This window comes from Dromiciops gliroides, chromosome 2 (genome assembly GCF_019393635.1).
Source record: "Dromiciops gliroides isolate mDroGli1 chromosome 2, mDroGli1.pri, whole genome shotgun sequence".
NCBI lineage: Eukaryota > Metazoa > Chordata > Mammalia > Microbiotheria > Microbiotheriidae > Dromiciops > Dromiciops gliroides.
The window spans coordinates 261,825,336-261,843,552 of NC_057862.1; the positions used below are offsets into that span (position 1 = coordinate 261,825,336).

The 18,217-nt window shown below is 43.4% G+C and overlaps 1 protein-coding gene across 1 annotated transcript in view; it reads left to right on the forward strand.

The window, feature by feature from the left end:
• The window catches only part of SUSD6 (sushi domain containing 6), a 112,420-nt gene extending 99,817 nt beyond the window's left edge, over positions 1-12,603 (forward strand). Inside the window, exons 4-7 of the mRNA XM_043983937.1 lie at positions 11-208; positions 1,196-1,334; positions 5,103-5,527; positions 7,930-12,603. Coding sequence (XP_043839872.1) covers positions 11-208; positions 1,196-1,334; positions 5,103-5,527; positions 7,930-7,955 — 788 coding nt within the window. The 3' untranslated portion in view covers positions 7,956-12,603. The remainder of the gene's footprint in view (positions 1-10; positions 209-1,195; positions 1,335-5,102; positions 5,528-7,929) is intronic.
• The last annotated feature ends 5,614 nt before the right edge of the window (positions 12,604-18,217 follow it).

Here is an 18,217-nt window from a genome sequence, read left to right on the forward strand (position 1 = left end):
TTCTTTTTAGTGTGTCCTCGACCACCAGCACCAGAAAATGGTGGCTTCATCTGCCACCCGACCCCCTGTAAAGACCCGTTGGCTTCAGGCAGTGTCATTGAGTACATTTGTGATGAAGAATACATGCTGAAGGGGGATTATAAATACCTGACATGTAAAGATGGGGAATGGAACCCGGCCATGGAGGTCAGCTGCCATCACAGCCAAGGTCAGCCCAGCATTGCTGCTAAAGGATATGAGGGAGAAAATCTAATTCCCTTTTTGAAGTGGGAAGTCGTGTCTACTTCCTCCAGTATTCCTCCTGGTATTTCAACTCAGGGTTGATCCAACTGTAATCTGTACACAGGCTACTGCACCTGCAAATCACAGGTCCCCACACCCCATTTTCCCCCTTCTCCTTGTAAACCCTATCTTTGTGACTAATGCACATGCCACTGCATGTAATTGAAGCACCTTTAAGATGCTTGATAATTTGCCAAGATATTTCCCTGGTATAGAGACTAACTCTTTGGATTCTCAAAGTCTCTTGTTTTCATAACCAGCTGCTGCCAGCCTTTGAGCCTCATCTGCTGGACACAGTGATTATTGTTCTCTCCTTCTTCCCCTACCCCATCCCCTCAGTGAAAGATGAGTCTTTTGTTATGTGAACAACAGTCTAGCTGGAGAGATCTCTATCCTCTTGTATTTCACATAACAGAAAAACACATGCAACCTATAGGAAAAGGTGTGTCCTACAGCCCTATTTGTCCTTCATGCATAGATTTCTGATCCCAAACCGTGTTTAGCCCATGACACATTAGGGGAAGCCTGAGGGGCAAAGAAAAGTGAGTGTTTATTGCAGAAGCTAGAGAACAATGGGTCATTCCCAATCCAGATGTCACAGGCTGTTGTTGCTCTATAGGAAAACACAGGTGAAATCTAAGGTGTTACAGTGGAATTTAATAGTTCAGAATTGATTTTTAAACTTCCTACTGCTGTCAAAGAAAAAGGTAATTTAAGGAGATCTGCCACCTAACCATGATGGTTAGACCTAGGGAGCCAGAAGTGAGAATTAGATATTTAGGAATCAAGATAAGGAAAGTTTTACAGTGAACTCTGAAGACATATGTGACAGAGCTGGGCACATCTTATATTGGATCTGGTAGACTGGATCTTGTGGTTATGGACTGCTACTGATGGGTGCTTGTTTCTGTAGACAAAGACCTCCGTACAACAATCGGTGTGCCTGCCCTGTCGATAGTGGCATCCACAGCAAGCTCAGTAGCACTCATCCTTCTCCTAGTTGTGCTCTTTGTTTTGCTGCAGCCAAAATTGAAGTCCTTCCATCATAGCAGGTGAGCTGGGGAGATGGGATGGAAAGGGGGAGGGGTGGTTGGTAGATGTTTCAGAAAAAATTAACAGTCGGGGTTCCCAAATGCAAGCTCATTTTTCCTTTCCATTTTCAGAAGTTCAAGAGGGCAACATAGTCTTTCCATTCTGTACTTAGGATGGCTGCTTACATCTGATTTCTAGGCCCTGATGAGCTAGAAGCTTAGGAAGGGAAGCTGTTTTTCCTGTCTGTCCTTGCCATGTTGCATTTCTCCTTATTTAGGTCCATCTAGCCTAGGGCACTGATATCCTAGACTGTAAGGATCTCCCCTTGGGGAATTAGCCAGCTCTGTCTCACAGCTGCCTTGGAATTCACCAAACTCAGGGAACTATGCTAGCAAAAGGGAACACAAGCAGAAAATGAAAAAACGGCTTTTGCCCTAAAGGCGTGTATAGTCTACCCACAAAATTCTGGAGTTCACTTATTTAGAGTTGACTCCTCGTGGTAGAGACCACCTTCAGCTACAAAGCTTTTTCTGGACTTGACTGGATGTTTTATCTTTTTTTTTTTTAATGTTTTATCATTCTTAAGCAAAGTAAACAAGTCCCTTCACCCACTCCTTCCACTTACTCAGTTCCTCTCCTTCTCATCAGTCACTAAGTAATATTCTGGTATGAAATATAGAATAAGCCAACATTCATTCAGATTCCAGACAGGAGTTGGAGTAAAGTTTACCTTTGTGTATCTAGGTGGAGTTGTTTGGTTTTGTTTGTGTAATTATTCTGTTGTATAAAACAAGAAGAATTGCACATCCTTTTTAAAAATTTTATTTTAAGTAATAAACATTTTTATTTATAGTTTTGAGTTCTCATTTCTATCCCTCCTTCCCTTTCCCCTTCCCCCTCCTTTGACGTTGGCAGGCAATCAGATATGGGTCATACATGTACAATCATGTAAAATATTACTATATTAGTCATTTTTGCACATTCTTTTTTTTTCTTCAGTCAGTTTATCAATAAACATTTATTAAACACCTTCCATGTTCAGGGGACTGGGTAGGAGAGTTCTGACATCAATTTTTTTTTAAAACTTTGTGTTCCAACTTCTCTTCCTCCCTCCCTTCTCACTCCTACCCCAAGAAATCAAGCAATTCAATATAAATTATACATGAGTAGTCATGGAAAACAACTCTACATTAGCTAGGCTGTGAGAGAAAACAAATTAAAAAAAAACTTCAAATTAAGGAATTGTCAAAAAAAAATGTGTTTCAGTCTGTTTTCTTTTTTTTTATTTAATAAAAGTGTTTTATTATTTTCCAGTTACATGTAGAAATAGTTTTCAAGATTTGTTTATATAAGATTTCCAATTTCAAATTGTTCTCCCTCCCTCCCCTCTCCCCTAGACAGCAGGCAATGTGATATAGGTTATATATACATAATAACATTAAACATATTTCTGCATTAGTCATGTTATATGAGAAGGATCAGAGCACAAAGGAAAAACCTGAAATCAGAAAACCAACAGCATCAAAAACAAAAGAAATAGTATGGTCTAATCAGCATCCATATTCCACAGTTCCTTTTTTTTCCCCTGGATTTGGAGAGCCTTTTCCATCATGAGTCCTTTGGAACATTCTTGTTCCGTTGGATTGGTGAGAAGAATCTAATCTAAGAGTTATATTGGATCATTGCCTTGCTGAAAATAACCACGTGCTTCCCAACAGATCATCTTACACTAATGCTGTTATTTTGTATACAGTATATTTCTCTCTGCTTTAGTTCATGTGGGTTTTTCCAGGTTTTTCTGATAGCATCCTGTTCATCGTAACTTTCATATAGTACCTTAAATTTGACAGAATTTTCTTCACAGTAGCCTAGCAGGATAGGTACCGTACGTTGTTGTTTTTTGGTTTGTTTGTTTTTAGTGAGGCAATTAGGGTTAAGTGACTTACCCAGGGTCACACAGCTAGTAAGTGTTAAGTGTCTGAGGCTGGATTTGAACTCAGGTACTCCTGACTCCAGGGCTGGTGCTCTATCCACTGTGCCACCTAGCTGCCCCCGGTACCATATGTTTTGACATTGTAGTCAATCATCATAACTATTTCCCTCCATCCTATTCCCTTCCAATGATATTTACTCTATTTTCTATCTTATTTTGCCCTATTCCTCCTCAAAAATGTTTTACTACTGACTGGCCCCTCCCCTGCTCTACCCTCCCTTCATTTACCCTTCCCTCCTTATCCTCTTTCCCTCCTACTTTCCTGTAGAGTTAAATAGATTACTCCTCCCAATTGGGTGTGTGTGTTATTCCCTTCTTGAGCCCACTCTGATGAGGTTAAGGTCTTGAGCTGTAAGGACTAAAATTCTAGCTATACTGTCTAAAATATCTAATGAGTGGTCGCCAATAAATTATAAACTTTAGCAAGAGTTAGACTTTTAAGCATTTATTAAGGAGAATAAGAATTTTGTAAAGAGAGAGAGAAAGGCCTAGATTCGTCTCTCTATTAAAGGGAGAGCGCATTTGTAGCTCCCTTCTCCACCAGAGTCCTCAGGAAAGAGAGAGAGTCAGAGCACCAGGCTCCCCCTTCTTCCTCCCACAAGCAACCGTCACTTCCTGATGCCAAAAAAAAAGACACATGGTCTTGCCCTCAGAGACCTTCACCTCATGGCGGAGCTTTTTTACAGTAAGTCTCCAGCAGGTGGTGTCATTGCAATCGTTACAGAGCTAATTGTATTTTCTAAATTCTTCCTCCCTCCCTTATCAACTCTCCCTATGAAATCAAGCAATTCAATATATGTCATACATGTGCTGTTATGCAGAACATCTTCACCTTCCTCAGGTGTTTTGCTTTTTACAGCTCCCTCCCCCAAACTTCACTTCCCTCCTTCCCCTCTTCCCCCACCCCATCTCCTTCCCCTCCCACTTTTCCTCAGGATTTTTGCACATTCTTAAGGGAACTATTTTCAAAGATCTAAACATACTAATTAGGGGCTAGAAACTGTACCAGTTATTTCTCTGGCATAGGAAACTCCCTGGAGGGGGGACTCCTACTACAGATACATGTTGACTTCTTACCCTCAACTCATAGAGTTGCTTAGAGAGAACACTGAAAAGTTGAGTAACTTTCTCAAGGTCACACAGCCAGTATATGTCAAAAATGGAACCTGAATTCAGGACTTGCTGGTTACAAAGTTGGCTATCCATCCAGTAAAGCCAATTACACATTTTACATTGACCAGCCAATACTTTGTTAGACAAAATGAGTAACTATGTATTTGGAAATAATAAAAACCAATTCTACACTCAAACTTTCTCCCAATTAATCCCTTTTACTGTAGTTAACATATAGTTAACTAGTGCAAGAAATGAACTAACATTTAATGAGTGACATCTCATGCTTACATAGACTATGCTCTGCTTTCTGTGCCATCTTTTATGACAGTTTCCCTTTCTTCCAAAGAATGCTAAATATTTTACAGATTCCATGTCATTAATGTTCACAGCTTTCCCTGTGAGGAGGGAGGATGGCAGGAAGGATTATATTTACTGATGGGTAAAGTGAGGAAACTGAGAGCTGACACCAAAAGTCAGAAGTATAATCATGGGAAGAGCTAAAGTTTCTTGACTCCCAGACCAGCGCTCCATCCTATCCCTCCCTCTCTTGTCTGGCTTTGGCAAGTAGATGGCATAGTTTTCTTGCAGCTTTTAAATTTATAAATGGATAGATGATAAAAAAAGTGCTCATATCTAACCATTGTTGCTTTCCCTCCTCACTTTTCTACCCTGAATGCAGGCGTGACCAAGGGGTATCTGGTGACCAGGTCTCCATCATGGTGGATGGTGTTCAGGTGGCTTTACCGTCCTATGAAGAAGCAGTGTATGGCAGCTCTGGGAATTCTATGCTGCCTTCTAACTCCCGAGTACAAATTGTACTGTCTGAAGGGGCCGGGCCAAGCAGTGCAAGGGAAGTGCAGCAGCAAGACCAAGGAAGCCATATCTGCTCTTCCTCAGGGGGAGAGGATGATGCCCCAGGACACTCTGGCCTGAGTGATGCCCGAAGTGCTCAGCGCTCAGAGACTGTGATGGTGCACCAGGCCACCACCTCCTCCTGGGTGGCCGGCACAGGAAACAGCCATCCCACACACAAAGATGCTCCAGACTCAGAAAACAGCGATATACAAAGCCTTTTATCTCTCACTTCTGAGGAATATACCGATGGTAGGTGGTCTGACTGATCAAGGATTCCTTACTGCTCAGGACTTTCACTGCAGAATCAACAGAGATTCTAGTTTTCTCAGTCTCCCTAATACAATAATAGATTCAATTTCTATTCATTTTGTCCTTTGACATAAAGGTAAAAGATAGCTGGGAAGGGAGTCTCTGCTCTAACACTACAGATTTTTCCTAATTGGATCATTTGGGGCTTTTCTGAGGAGTTCTGCACAGTTCAGGAAAAATTTCACTGTGACTCTTGCAGAATTCTAGTGGAGTAGGAGGTACAAAGAGAACCTCTTACCCGTTTTTCCTTGCTCTATCCAAAGCAACCTAGTGCTATTTATTTTATCAAAGGATCAAGAGCCAATTGAGCAAAGTGGGGAGAGGAGGGACCATTTCCATTTTCTGTGATTGTTCGTGTTTTTACAAATACTATGTCTTTGATCCTTATGACAACCCTGCGAGATAAGTGCTGTTGTCCCCATTTTACATCTGAGGAAACTAGAGCAAAGAGGTTAAGTGACTTGTCCAAGGTTACACAGCTAGTACATCTGAGGTTAGATTTGAACTCAGATCTTGATTGCAGGCCCAGTGCTCTGTGCCCTATGGTGCCAGCTATTATAGGGGAAATAAGAGCTTTCCTTCTTTCTGAATAGATATTTCACTCCATTTTGAAGCATAGAATCCTATGATGTCAACGTCAACTTTTTATAGGTATAGCAAAAACCTCAATTTGCTGAATAGCTCAGATGTCCACATCCTGGCAAGCTTCTTCACCAAAGAGTTTCTACCAGATACATCTGTCACATAGTTGAAATAACACTGGATTTAGAGTTGGTAGACTTATTCAGGTCTTCACTCATCCACCCCCTTCAATCTCCTGCTCTGTGTGAGGATAAGGAATGACGCTGCCCTCACTCCCTCCCAGGATTGTGACAATCCAATGAAATACTGTGCCTACAGCTCGCTTAGAAACTATAAAGTGCTTTGTTTATATCTATCTTTGGTGTTATCCCTCCAAAGAGGAATGCTAATGTTTACCACGGATGCTGGGTAAAATAGTTTGAATTGTGGGATGAACCAAAGGTACAGGGGTACAGGGCATGTCTAAACAGCCTCTCCTAATTGGACAGAAAAGTAATAAAGTCCATTAAAAAGTTGATCCATGGGGACCTGAGTTCAAATCCAACCTCAGGCACTTGACACTTACTAGCTGTGTGACCCTGGGCAAGTCACTTAACCCCCATTGCCCTGCAAAAAAAAAAAAATTTAAGAAAATAATTATTAAAAAAAAAAAAAGGTTGACCCATATTTTAAACATAAACTCCCAAAATTCTATGAGTGGAACACCCACCATATGTGGAGTGAGGCAGGTAGCAGGGGCTGTTATTTTTGTTGCAGTTACTGTTCAGGGTTTTTTTGCTTTTTTGTTTGTTTGTTTGTTCGGGGGGGTTGGGGGTTGTTGTTTTTTTTTTTTTTTAATTTTAGCAGGGCAATGGGGGTTAAGTGACTTGCCCAGGGTCACACAGCTAGGCTGGATTTGAACTCAGGTACTCCTGAATCCAGGGCCGGTGCTTTATCCACTGCGCCACCTAGCTGCCCCTGGGGTTGTTGTTTTTTTAAAGACATGAATTGCTTTTCCCAGAAAAAACCAAGTGAAGTCAGACCCTCACATCTACTCTCTGGAACTGAATCGCATAGAATATCCTTCAAGAGGTGCCTGGTTATGAAACAGGGCACATGTCCTCTTCACTTCACTCTGGAGTTTACAGTTGACCATCCCTCATTGCCATTCTGCTACATAGGACACCCCACACTTCAGTAGCTGAGTGACTCAGGAACTTAGTTCAACAGATGTTTTTTGAATCACTCTGTGTGTGCCACATCGAAGTAAAAGCCTCTGTCCCTGAAATAGGCCATGTCTTTGGGAAACGGTTAATTTGAGGTTGTGTATGAATAAGTGCCCCAAGTGCCATCGGAGTCCAGGGAAAGGAGCATCTAAGTGGTCTACAGTGGGCTGCGAAGGCCTCAGCCTTAGAAGTTGGACCTGGGGAGATAGGCAGGCTTTGGATGAGGGGAACGGCAAGAACAAAGTTCTAGGTCTGGGAGGAAGGTTGGTATATAAGGAGAGTAAGGGAGATTGAGGAAGAGGGGGCCAGATGACTGAGAGTTGTTCAAACTTTGCCCTGTGGGCAGTGGGTAAAATATATTGAGATTATCCTCCACCGTCCCCTTCTGTAGCTTCTCTGGCTCCCTAGTGGTATGCATAAGTAAGAGGGCTGCCTGGGCATTTTATGTTTATACTTATGCTTTTAAACAGAAGGCTCCATATAGACAGCGCTATAATCTAGACACTGGATTGAAGCAGAGTGTTAACCATTTTCTTTTTCTTGCATCTCTTTTAGATATCCCATTGTTGAAAGAAGCATGAAGTTTGCTGCTGTCTTCATGTGGCCTCCTTCCCCTTTACGTTGTTCTTTCCTGCCCCCTTCTCGTTTCCCCTTGAGTTTTGAGCACTCTGTACAGCCTCCACCCCCTCTCCTACCCCCCCCCCATCCTGGTGATTAGAGCAGCGCCCCAAGGTCCTCCCAGCCCAACATCCAAAGGAAATCTTTACTGGGCAAACCAATGGGGCTGGTCCTGTACTTGGTCTCTCCTGTCTCTCTCTGTCTGGAACTTTGAGTGAGCTGAGGTTGGGCCCTTCCTTCCTTCCTTCCCCAAGACCTCCTTGGGCCTCTTCAGCCCTCCCCTCAGCCAGCTGTTTAGCAGCGGGTAGGGGGGGGAGCCCCAGGCTATGGCCTGTCTTTACAGGCTCAGCTGTCTTTACTTGTGCCTTCCCCCAGCCCCCAGGCCTGTTGGCTCAACACTGGCCTGAGTGGTTGTGCTGTTGCTGCTGCTATTGCTGCACAGGATGCAAAAGGTCTATGGTGCCAGTGCCCCTTGGGCACAGGTGCCCCCTCCATTACTGTTGGCAGCAGTGAGCCCAAGGTTGAGAGCTTGCTGGTGAGGAAAGGCTTCGGGTAGGGGCAGTTGTTGGGGGCAGGGGTGGAATCGGAGGTGGGGGGGGATTCACCCCCAGTGGCTGCCTTAGGATGAGCAGCTAGCTGTATACTTGGATGACACATCTGTGACTTCTTTAACTATTTAATAGAGGGATTATTGAGAATCATGCCAGTTTTCAGCAGTTCTGTGTTGATCAGTCCATGGGCCAGGAATGCTGGCCCCTCTTTAATTGATATTTTTAGGGGATAAGTGTGAGAGATCTCAAAGGGGAGGGAAAGCATGTGGAGGAGGCAGATGTGTTTCTAATATGCAAGATCCCACCTACTGGTCCTGGCTTTCTCAGCCATGACCTTTGTCTCTCCCCCATTCCCTAGAGTCTAAAGGAAAGCAAGATGAGGCCTCCTGGGTTTGTTTTCCTTTTCCCAGGCCCCTGTGGCAGAGACAGCTCATCTCCAGAAACAGGAAGAGAAGTCAGAAAGCATCTAGTACCCATCATCATTCCCTCCCCTGCACATGCTGGTTTTCCCAGGTTTGCAACTAGCATTTTGGGCAAGTTGCATCTTTCTGGGTGTGTGTGATGATATTGGAGCTGGAGGAGCTGATGTGTCCTCCCCCCCTCCCAGACACAGTGCCTTGGGTGTGGCTGCAGGCAGCCCAAGCCCTGGGTCCTGAGCATTCCTGTCAACACAGTCATGTGCCTTAGTAACTGTGCCCAAGAAGCACCCTGCTACTTAGTGCTGCTGCTTTTCCCACTTCACCCTCTCCTCGCCCTCCCCTCTCTCCTTTGTCACAGCTGACAAATGACTTTCTTGTCTTCCTTGGAGCTCAGGGAGAAGGGCTAAGAAAGAGCCTGAGCTACCACCCTCACCCCAGTAACTGGACTGCCTTGCTGTGGGTCTACAGTTGCTAAGCAACTCTGCTGCGGAGGGTTGAGGGCACTCCAGAAGAGCCATGTGTGTTTGGGGAGCGGGCCTTGTTCTCCAGAGCCATCGGCTTCCTAGAGGAAAAAGCAGAGTCCAGGCATTTAGGCTCTTTATAAGTTGCATGGCAAAGCCTCCCATAGACAGCTTCTGTGACAGCCATTCAGTGATACTCTTCGTGTGACTGTTGTGAGAGCTCAGAAGGACATTAGATAAAGGGGACCAAAGCTTGGGAATGTTTTGGAAGCACTGGGGCAGAAGACTTGGAAGATAACCTTGTATTCTTCTCTCCCAGCTTCCTTGTCAAGATGGTAGTAACAACTTCCACCTATTATGTAACCTGTTCAAGAAAGTCTTTGGGGACTACCTCCAGCTGTCTTAGACAGTGGGAGTGACTATAGAGAACAATTAGAAAGAGAAGTTTCTCTCAACCAACAGTGTAGATGCCTCCCCCTTAAGCCCCCTTACACATCTTCACACACTGCACTTTATTGCACTGTCATCCCCTTGTTTCAGCAATGAGAAGCAGTCCTGCTTCCTCCTAGAGTAATAATATTAGCTGACATTTATGTGGCGCTTTAAGGTTTGCAAGACGCTTTGCAAGGGAAGTGCCTGTTATGTTCCATTATTTCCTTTCTCCTTCCTTGCCCTCCACCACCATACCCACATAACTCTTACCCAAAGCCATATGAGTTGTTGGGAATTTGGGGAGAGGTCCTGTAAGGAGACTTCCACAGCAGACGCTGCTGCTTCATAAATGGACAAGGCCAAGAGAAGGCTCCTGCAATGAAGCAGAATGGATGTCAAGGAACCCCTGACTCCACAACCTCTTTTAGTATCTAGAACTACGGGCAGCTTCTGGTCCCAGGAGGAAGAGGGGCAGGGTCCCTCATGCCTCCTGCTGCCTGGACACAAGTGAGGGGAGCCCAAGCTCTTCCTTTCAGTCTTCCTAAAAAAGTGAAAAATAGAAACAGTTGAGGGAGAGACAGTCCTCCCTCCCTGCCAAACCTTCAGCTCATGCTTTCCAGTGTTTGAATACCTGCTCGTACCTATGTCCCAGGATACCAGAAAGAGAAGTGAGTGACCCACTCCTCAGAGAATACACTCCAGGACCATATGCCTACTGCACCGCATATGGACTGTTTGCTGGCCCTTTTAAAAAGGAAAAAAGAAGCTTCTCCCCTTTCTGAAGCTCACTTCCACTGGTCTTGCTCAGACACGGCAGCCTACCCAGGGGACTGACTGCATGTCCAGACATGCTGCCAAATCAAGAGGGAAAAGGAAAAAGGGAGGGGGAGGAGGAGAATAAGTCCACAAGTCCTTTACCCACCTGCTTTGGTTAATGGAATATGAAATAAAGGCAGGGTTGTTGAGAAACCTGTATTGGATTGAGTTAGACCTCTTTTGTTAAACAGCCCATCCTGCACATGCTGGAGTTGAGGCTACATGTTAGCTGCTAATAACCGGAACAGCTTCAAATAGACTAATTCCCTACCTCCCCCAGAACAACCTTTTAATGAATCCTCAGCAGGAAAACACCCTGCAGTTAGCCCCTCAGTACTGTTTTCAGGGCTCATGGGCTTTACTTTGACAACTGCAAAGGGATTCAGGGAGTTTCACAGCTGGTTTGAGGTGGGTCCTGGCTCAGAGACAAAGGCATGCTCTATTGGTTAGAGCAACTAGGATGATTGTTGGTGGTCCCTAGAAAAAAAGGGTATCCACAAGAGCTTCTTTGGATGGGAATGAGACACACTACGTGGCAAAAACAAACCACAGTAGGTGAACTGAGCAGAAAGCATTTGTCAGGTCTTAGGTCAGCACCAAAGGACTAAATTTCTTTTTTCTATTTTTTTTCTTTTTTTTTTTTTTGCACAAAAAAAAATATTCTGTCTGCCTCAGTGCAAGTTTTATATCCTGTTGACTTGCACCATCATAATTACTTCAAAGAGAACCAGTTTAAGGGGAAAACTCCTTTTAAAGTAATACCTGTTCTTTGCAATGCCTTAGTTTAATATTTTGCCATCTCTGCAGTTTGTTTACTTTCCCACCTCCCATTGCACCTGGTGTAAACTTGACCACTTTGGTGCTGTGCTGTCTGTTCCCCCTTGTTCTTCTAAGCTAGGGTTCCAGCACTGCACAGGAAAGCTTCCATTTAATTCTGTTTCCTAGTAAGTAGATTTTATTAGATACAGTATCTCACTGTACATTCTATAAGTCAAAATTTAATATCCTCATCTGCTTCCATCCTTCCAATCCATCCATCTGTTCCCCTCCTACACATTCTAATAAGCTCTAATGAGAAGCTACCTAGCAAGACAAAGGTATAGTTTTCCTGCTTTTGTTCCCAGGGACACGAATAGCAATCCAGTCATCTTTTCCTCCATCCTAGCCTAGCTTTCAAGTTCTTTGCTTGCATACCTCTGCTTCCTCCAGGAAAGCACATGAGCACAGAGAGTGGAATATGTTGTAAAAATGTCTGTCTTGACTTTAAAAAAAAAAAAAGACATACAGCTTCCCCCCCCCCCAAGTTAAGTTCCAGATGTGGGTTGGGGATGGCAAAGCTACCTTTCCTGCCGGGACCACTTGGCTTCCTTCTTTTTGTTGAATTCACTCTACCTGTTGCCAGGAAAGAAATTGAATCACTCCTTCCATGAAAAGGGGGAAAGATTGGATTGGACTTTACTGGGAAGCAATGCCTGTTTCATTTTTGGCTTAAACTTGAAGTTTTCAAATGAAAGCCCCAAGGCCTGACTGAGCACTCTGCCAAGCAGAGAGAGGGGAATCCAGGAGGGGCACGGTGGGAGCTGATTTGTCAGACTACCACTTGAGGAAAGAGATTGATTGGTAGTTAAGCCAGGAAGAGTTTTGGTGGCCTTCCACACATTTCTTCAGTTCTTATCCAAATTGCACCACTATGGAATCTTTTGCAGAATGGTACTCATATATAATGTGGGACTTAAAACAACAGATATTATAATTGATGCTGTGCAGGATATCAATCATTTTTTATTTTGCTTTATAAACATGTATCCTGTACATTGCAGTGGGTGTGAAGATAGTATTTTAATATTTGTACAAAGTTTAATTTAATTTTAATTGTTCTATGTATATAACTGCATTTCTAAATAATAATAAAAGCAAGTTATTTTAAAATGAGCAAGCATTGTGTGCAATCTTTCCAGAAATTATCTGCAAAAAGTTTGAGATGAAATTCATAGATAATGAGCTAGAATGAAGACGATTTTAGTTAAGGACTGATGAGCTATACAATTTGTATTTTCCTGTCATTGGACATTGTCAGAACTACCCACCTAGTTTATACCACCTGGCTACAGAGCATTGCTGAGTACTGGGGGATCAAACATAGTCCCTGTGAACAGAGCTTATAGTCTATTAGAAGGAAATAGAACTGAGACAGTGTTATACATGGGGAGTAAAATTGTAAGCTATTTGTGGTGCTGCAAGGGAGGGGTCATTATCAACTTAGGGAATTAGGGTGAAGCAGAACAGGTAGGCAAGGAACACTATCGTGCATTTGTGGGATAACCAGTTAGACTTAGGACTGCAGTGTAGGACCTTGAAACAGCTAAACTGACTTGCTTACAGGAAGGTCATATCTTTGACCTTGACTTTATCGGCCCCATGTGCTAAACAGCTGAGGGAATCAGCCACAGGATAAAATCAGAAGAGAAAGTGAAGGGGTTGACTCTAAAAGTGCTCAACAAGGGGACCACAGTAGAGGAAATGCATATTTATTTTCCCTATCCTTTTAACCAAAATTGCATGTTTGTTTCTGTTAAAAATGTGGGCAACATGCCATTATACTTAGAATGGGCCCATCACATGTAAAAAAGTTGGACCCCTGGACTAGATCATTGCTGAGGTCTATTCCAACTGCTCTTATATTCCAGTGGTCTCCAAAGTTGGAGGAGGGAAGGGAAATGGTATGACCTGACCCCAGAAAGTATGTGATTAATGATATAGAGAGGAGGCTCACCTTCCTCACATCCCATCTTCCCTGCTCATGGCTGGTCATGGGGCTCAAACCCAATACACTTCTACCTTTATCACCCAACATTCTGCTAGGCCTCCTCTCACTGCTGTGCAAGCTGCTGAATGCTTTTCTTGCAAGTCAGATAGCAGTCCCTGAGGGGACTAACCAATATCTGAGTACATTTTTGTGTAACAGAAATTACACAGGCGCCATTGGGAAAATTCACATATGCCCCAGCCCAACCAGCTCTATATCCCTCCACCCCCATCACGTTGGTGGCTGTGACAGGTGGCCTCTGAGAACCAAGGTGGGCTTTACAATCCACTAAGAGCCCCATCTTCTCCCCACCCGGGTTCTTCATTTTGGTAGGGACATAAGACAGAGGATTAGCAGGTCTGAATGGGTTTTGATCTACACTGAAGCTTTCATTACATTATCTTTCCACTAAAACCCACTCCTGAATTTCTCTATTACTGTTCAAGGGCATGAACATGAACCCAGGTTCATAGCCTTGGTATCATCCTCAGTGGATCATTCTTCCCACATATCCAGATCTGTCAGTGAAGTGCCACCTTCTCTCCAGCTCATAGCCACTACCCTAGTTTAGGCCCTTATCACCTCTTGCCTATACTATTGCAATTACCTCCTAACTGGGCTCCTTCATTCAAACCTTTTGCCATTCCAATCCATCTTCCGGGAAACTGTCAAAATGCACCATGATACTCAATAAATTTGTTTTTGTGGATGCTTTATAATATATAAAAACATATTGGAGGTACACACTCAAAAGTTCTGATAAGGATCTAAAATGTTTGGACACCATTATTCTATTATTTTCCATTTCTAGCTTAGAACTTTTGGTTCACATTTTACCTCTGTGGATTCAGGAGCTCTTAACTTTTCGAGTGTCATGGACATCTTTGGCAGTGTGATAAAGCCTACACACTTTCTCAGAGCAATGTTTTTGGGTTGTTTTTTTTTCTTTTTTTCCTCTTTCAAGGCAATGAGGGTTAAGTGACTTGCCCAGGGTCATACAGCTAAATAAGTGTCAAGTGTCTGAGGCCGGATTTGAACTCAGGTCCTCCTGAATCCAGGGCCCATGCTTTATCCACTGCGCCACCTAGTTCCCCCTCACTTTTTCAATGTTTTGTTGGTTATATAGATTTTTTCTTTTTTTTTCTTTAAATACTATTTGCTATAGGGTGATTCACAGGGAGGGGGAGGAGAGAATAATGGGGGAACTATGATGATGTAACAAACAAAAGACATCAATTAAATCTTTTTTTTTAGTGAGGCAGTTGGGGTTAAGTGACTTGCCCAGGGTCACACAGCTAGTAAGTATTAAGTGTCTGAGGCCAGATTTGAACTCAGGTCCTCCTGACTCCAGGGCCGGTGCTCTATCCACTGTGCCATCTAGCTGCCCCAATAAAATCCTATTTTTTAAAAAAATTTCAGGGATCCCAAGTTAAGTCCTGGATAGAAGGAATCCAGGTCGGGAGCCCCCTCTACCAATGCCTATTAACAATTGCTCTGCAATTTGTAATATCAGAGAATTACCTGGGACACGGAGAAAGTGGGTCAGTGACTCACACAGTTTACAGAGTGGTCATCTCTGATTCATGATGTCAAAAGCAAGAGTATTAGGGACAGCTAGGTGGTGCAGTGGATAAAGCATTGGCCTTGGATTCAGGAGGACCTGAGTTCAAATCCAGCCTCAGACACTTAACACTTACTAGCTGTGTGACCCTGGGCAAGTCACAACTCCAATTGCCTCACTGAAAAAAAAAAAAAAAAGCAAGAGTATTATCCTTTGCCCTATGTGGTCACTAAAACTAGAAGGAAATGGTGGGATTGATTAGGTATACAGAGTTCTAAGAGGATATAATAATAATAAAAGGTTTGCAAAGTGCTTTACAAATATCTCATTTTGTCCTCAAAAGAACTGTCAGAGCTAGGTGCTATTAATATCCCCATTTTACCAGTGAGGAAACTGAGACAGACAGCAGTTAAGTGACTAGTCCAGGGTTACAAAGTAAGTATTAAGGTCAGATCTTCCTTCCTCAAGGTCCAGCATGTATCCACTGTTTTAGTGTCCTAATGGGATAAGAAGGACTATGGTTTAGGGGAAAGTGAAACTACCTCTTTTAGAAGGACAGAATCCTGCATATGGGAGAAAAATAATCCAAACTACAGAATCAGTGGGTGGGAGAGGAGTAAGCGGAAGGCCTGGAAAAAGTGGAGGAGGCTAAATGAAGGAAGCCAAAAGAAGAAAAATTGTGGTTTGGCAACAGAAAATGAAAAAATAAGACTCCCTGGTGTCTAAGGTTTCCTCGGAAGGGTCTTGTGCTCTGCATGAATATTCAAGAATATTCAAGGCTGGATTTTCCTGATCTAGTCAAAGAATCTTAGAATTTAGAGCTACAAGGAAACTCCAAAGTTGCCTGGTCCAACCCCCTCATTTTACACTTGAGAGACTGGGAGCCCAGAGAAGTGAAGAGATTTAACCATGATCACATTGGTGTAAAGCCTCATCAAAAAGGATTTAGGAAATGAATAGCAGCCTGGACCTGGAAAAGGCTGGGGCTCTGCTTCTCAGCAATAACTCTCAGCCTTTCAGAGATGCCCTTCACTGTGAGAAGAAATCTGTTTTCATAGGTATAGAAAGTGAAATATAGGTAGCATATTAATTTTCTAAATCAATAGCATATTAATTTTATAGCTCAAGGTAGAGAATCCAAGATGTCTAATTTCTAGTTTGGTCCCAGAGAAAGACGGATTCTTAGAGTTTGAAGTCCCCACTCTTAAATTTCCCATTCAAACAAAAGGTTCTGGGGGGCAGCTAGGTGGTGCAGTGGATAAAGCACTGGCCTTGGATTCAGGACGACCTGAGTTCAAATCCAGCCTCAGACACTTGACACTAGCTGTGTGACCCTGGGCAAGTCACTTAACCTTCATTGTCCCACAAAACAAAAAATAACACAAAACAAAACAAACAAAAGGTTCTGGTTAGTTCTTTCACTAGATGTCTGAATAATTGCAAGAGTCAGAGAATGTCAGAGCCAGAAAGGACCTTAAAGATCATAGTCCAATCTATTCATTTTATAGATGGGAAAACAGGCCAAGTGAGAGTGATTTATCTAAAGTTACATGAACAGCAAGTAAGAAAGCCAAAATTCAAAGTCAAGGCCTGTGACTGAATCCAGTGCTCTTTCCCCCATACCACACTGCCTTCTAGATGCCCTCCCCATCAGTCTTACCCTGCTCTAATCCATCCTATCCACTGTTGCCAAATTCAGCTTCCTTAAATGTTGCTCATGTAGTGGAAGGACTGGCCAAGAGAGTCCAGCACTTAGAGCATGCTGGGATATGCCCTGCTCAGTGGATTATACAGAGCAAATGCAGATTTTCCTTGCCTGATTCCAATCCAACATGAGATTTATCCATGCTCACTTTGGTGTGAAGCCTGATGGGAAATGATTTAAGAAGTGATGGTGGGGCAGCTAGGTGGTACAGTGGATAGAGCACCGACCCTGGAGTTAGGAGTACCTGAGTTCAGATCCAGCCTCAAACACTTGACACTTACTAGTTGTGTGACCCTGGGCAAGTCACTTAACCCCAATTGCCTCACTAAAAAAAAAAAAAGAAGAAGAAGAAGAAATGGCAGCCTGGACCTGAAAAAGGCTTGGGCTCTGCTTCTCAGCAGTAACTCTCACCCTTTTAGAGATGCCCTTCACTTTGAGATAAAATCTATTTGGGGTATAAAAAAACCCCAAAGGGGCAGCTAGGTCGCGCAGTGGATAGAGCACCAGCCCTGGATTCAGGAGTACCTGAGTTCAAATGCGGCCTCAGACACTTGACACACTAGCTGTGTGACCCTGGGCAAGTCATTTAACCCTCATTGTCCTGAAAAAAACAAAAAAACAAAAAAAAAACCAAGACGTGTAAAAGAAGAAGACATTTCTAAATTCCATAGCATATATTATTATCCAATGTGGAATTTGGGGGAGCCAGTTTCCAGTCACGAGTGACTGTCGTTCAGTTGTTTCAGTCACATCAGACTTTTGGTGACCCCATTTGGGGTTTTCTTGGCAAAGATACTAGAGTGTTTTGCCATTTCCTTCTCCAACTTATTTAAGATGAGGAATAGAAGCAAACAAGGTGAAGTGGCTTGCCTAAGGTCATACAGCTAGTAAGTGCCTGAGGCCAGATTTGAACTTGGGAGTCTTTCTGACTCCAGGGCCAGCACTCTATCCACTGTGCCACATAGATGTCCTTATGATTGACTGAGGAGCTGGTATTTTTGTTAAACAGTTTGGCTTTGGAACTGGAAGCATTGATGATTCAAGAGAGGCAGAGCTGGAATTGAGTGTGCATACTCCCAAAAGTTTCAAGCAGCCAATCTTTCGAGTAAGGAATAGTACTTTGAGCTGCTGGGTTGTGGGGAGCTGGCCACTTGCCCCAGAACTGGGCTGCATTTCTTTCGTGTTTATCCTTCCCTGATCTTAAGTGAATGAGTGTTCTGAGAGGGCAGTGCCCAGGCAATCAATGTACTTGTTCATCAGCACCATCAGAGAGATCCCACTGGGGGCAGCTAGGTGGCGCAGTAGATAGAGCACTAGCCCTGGATTCAGGAGGACCTGAGTTCAAACCCGGCCTCAGACACTTAACACTTACTAGCTGTGTGACCCTGGGCAAGTCACTTAACCCCAATTGCCTCACCAAAAAAAAAAAAAAAAAAAAAGAACAGTGACTCCAGAGAGATCCCACTGGTAACAG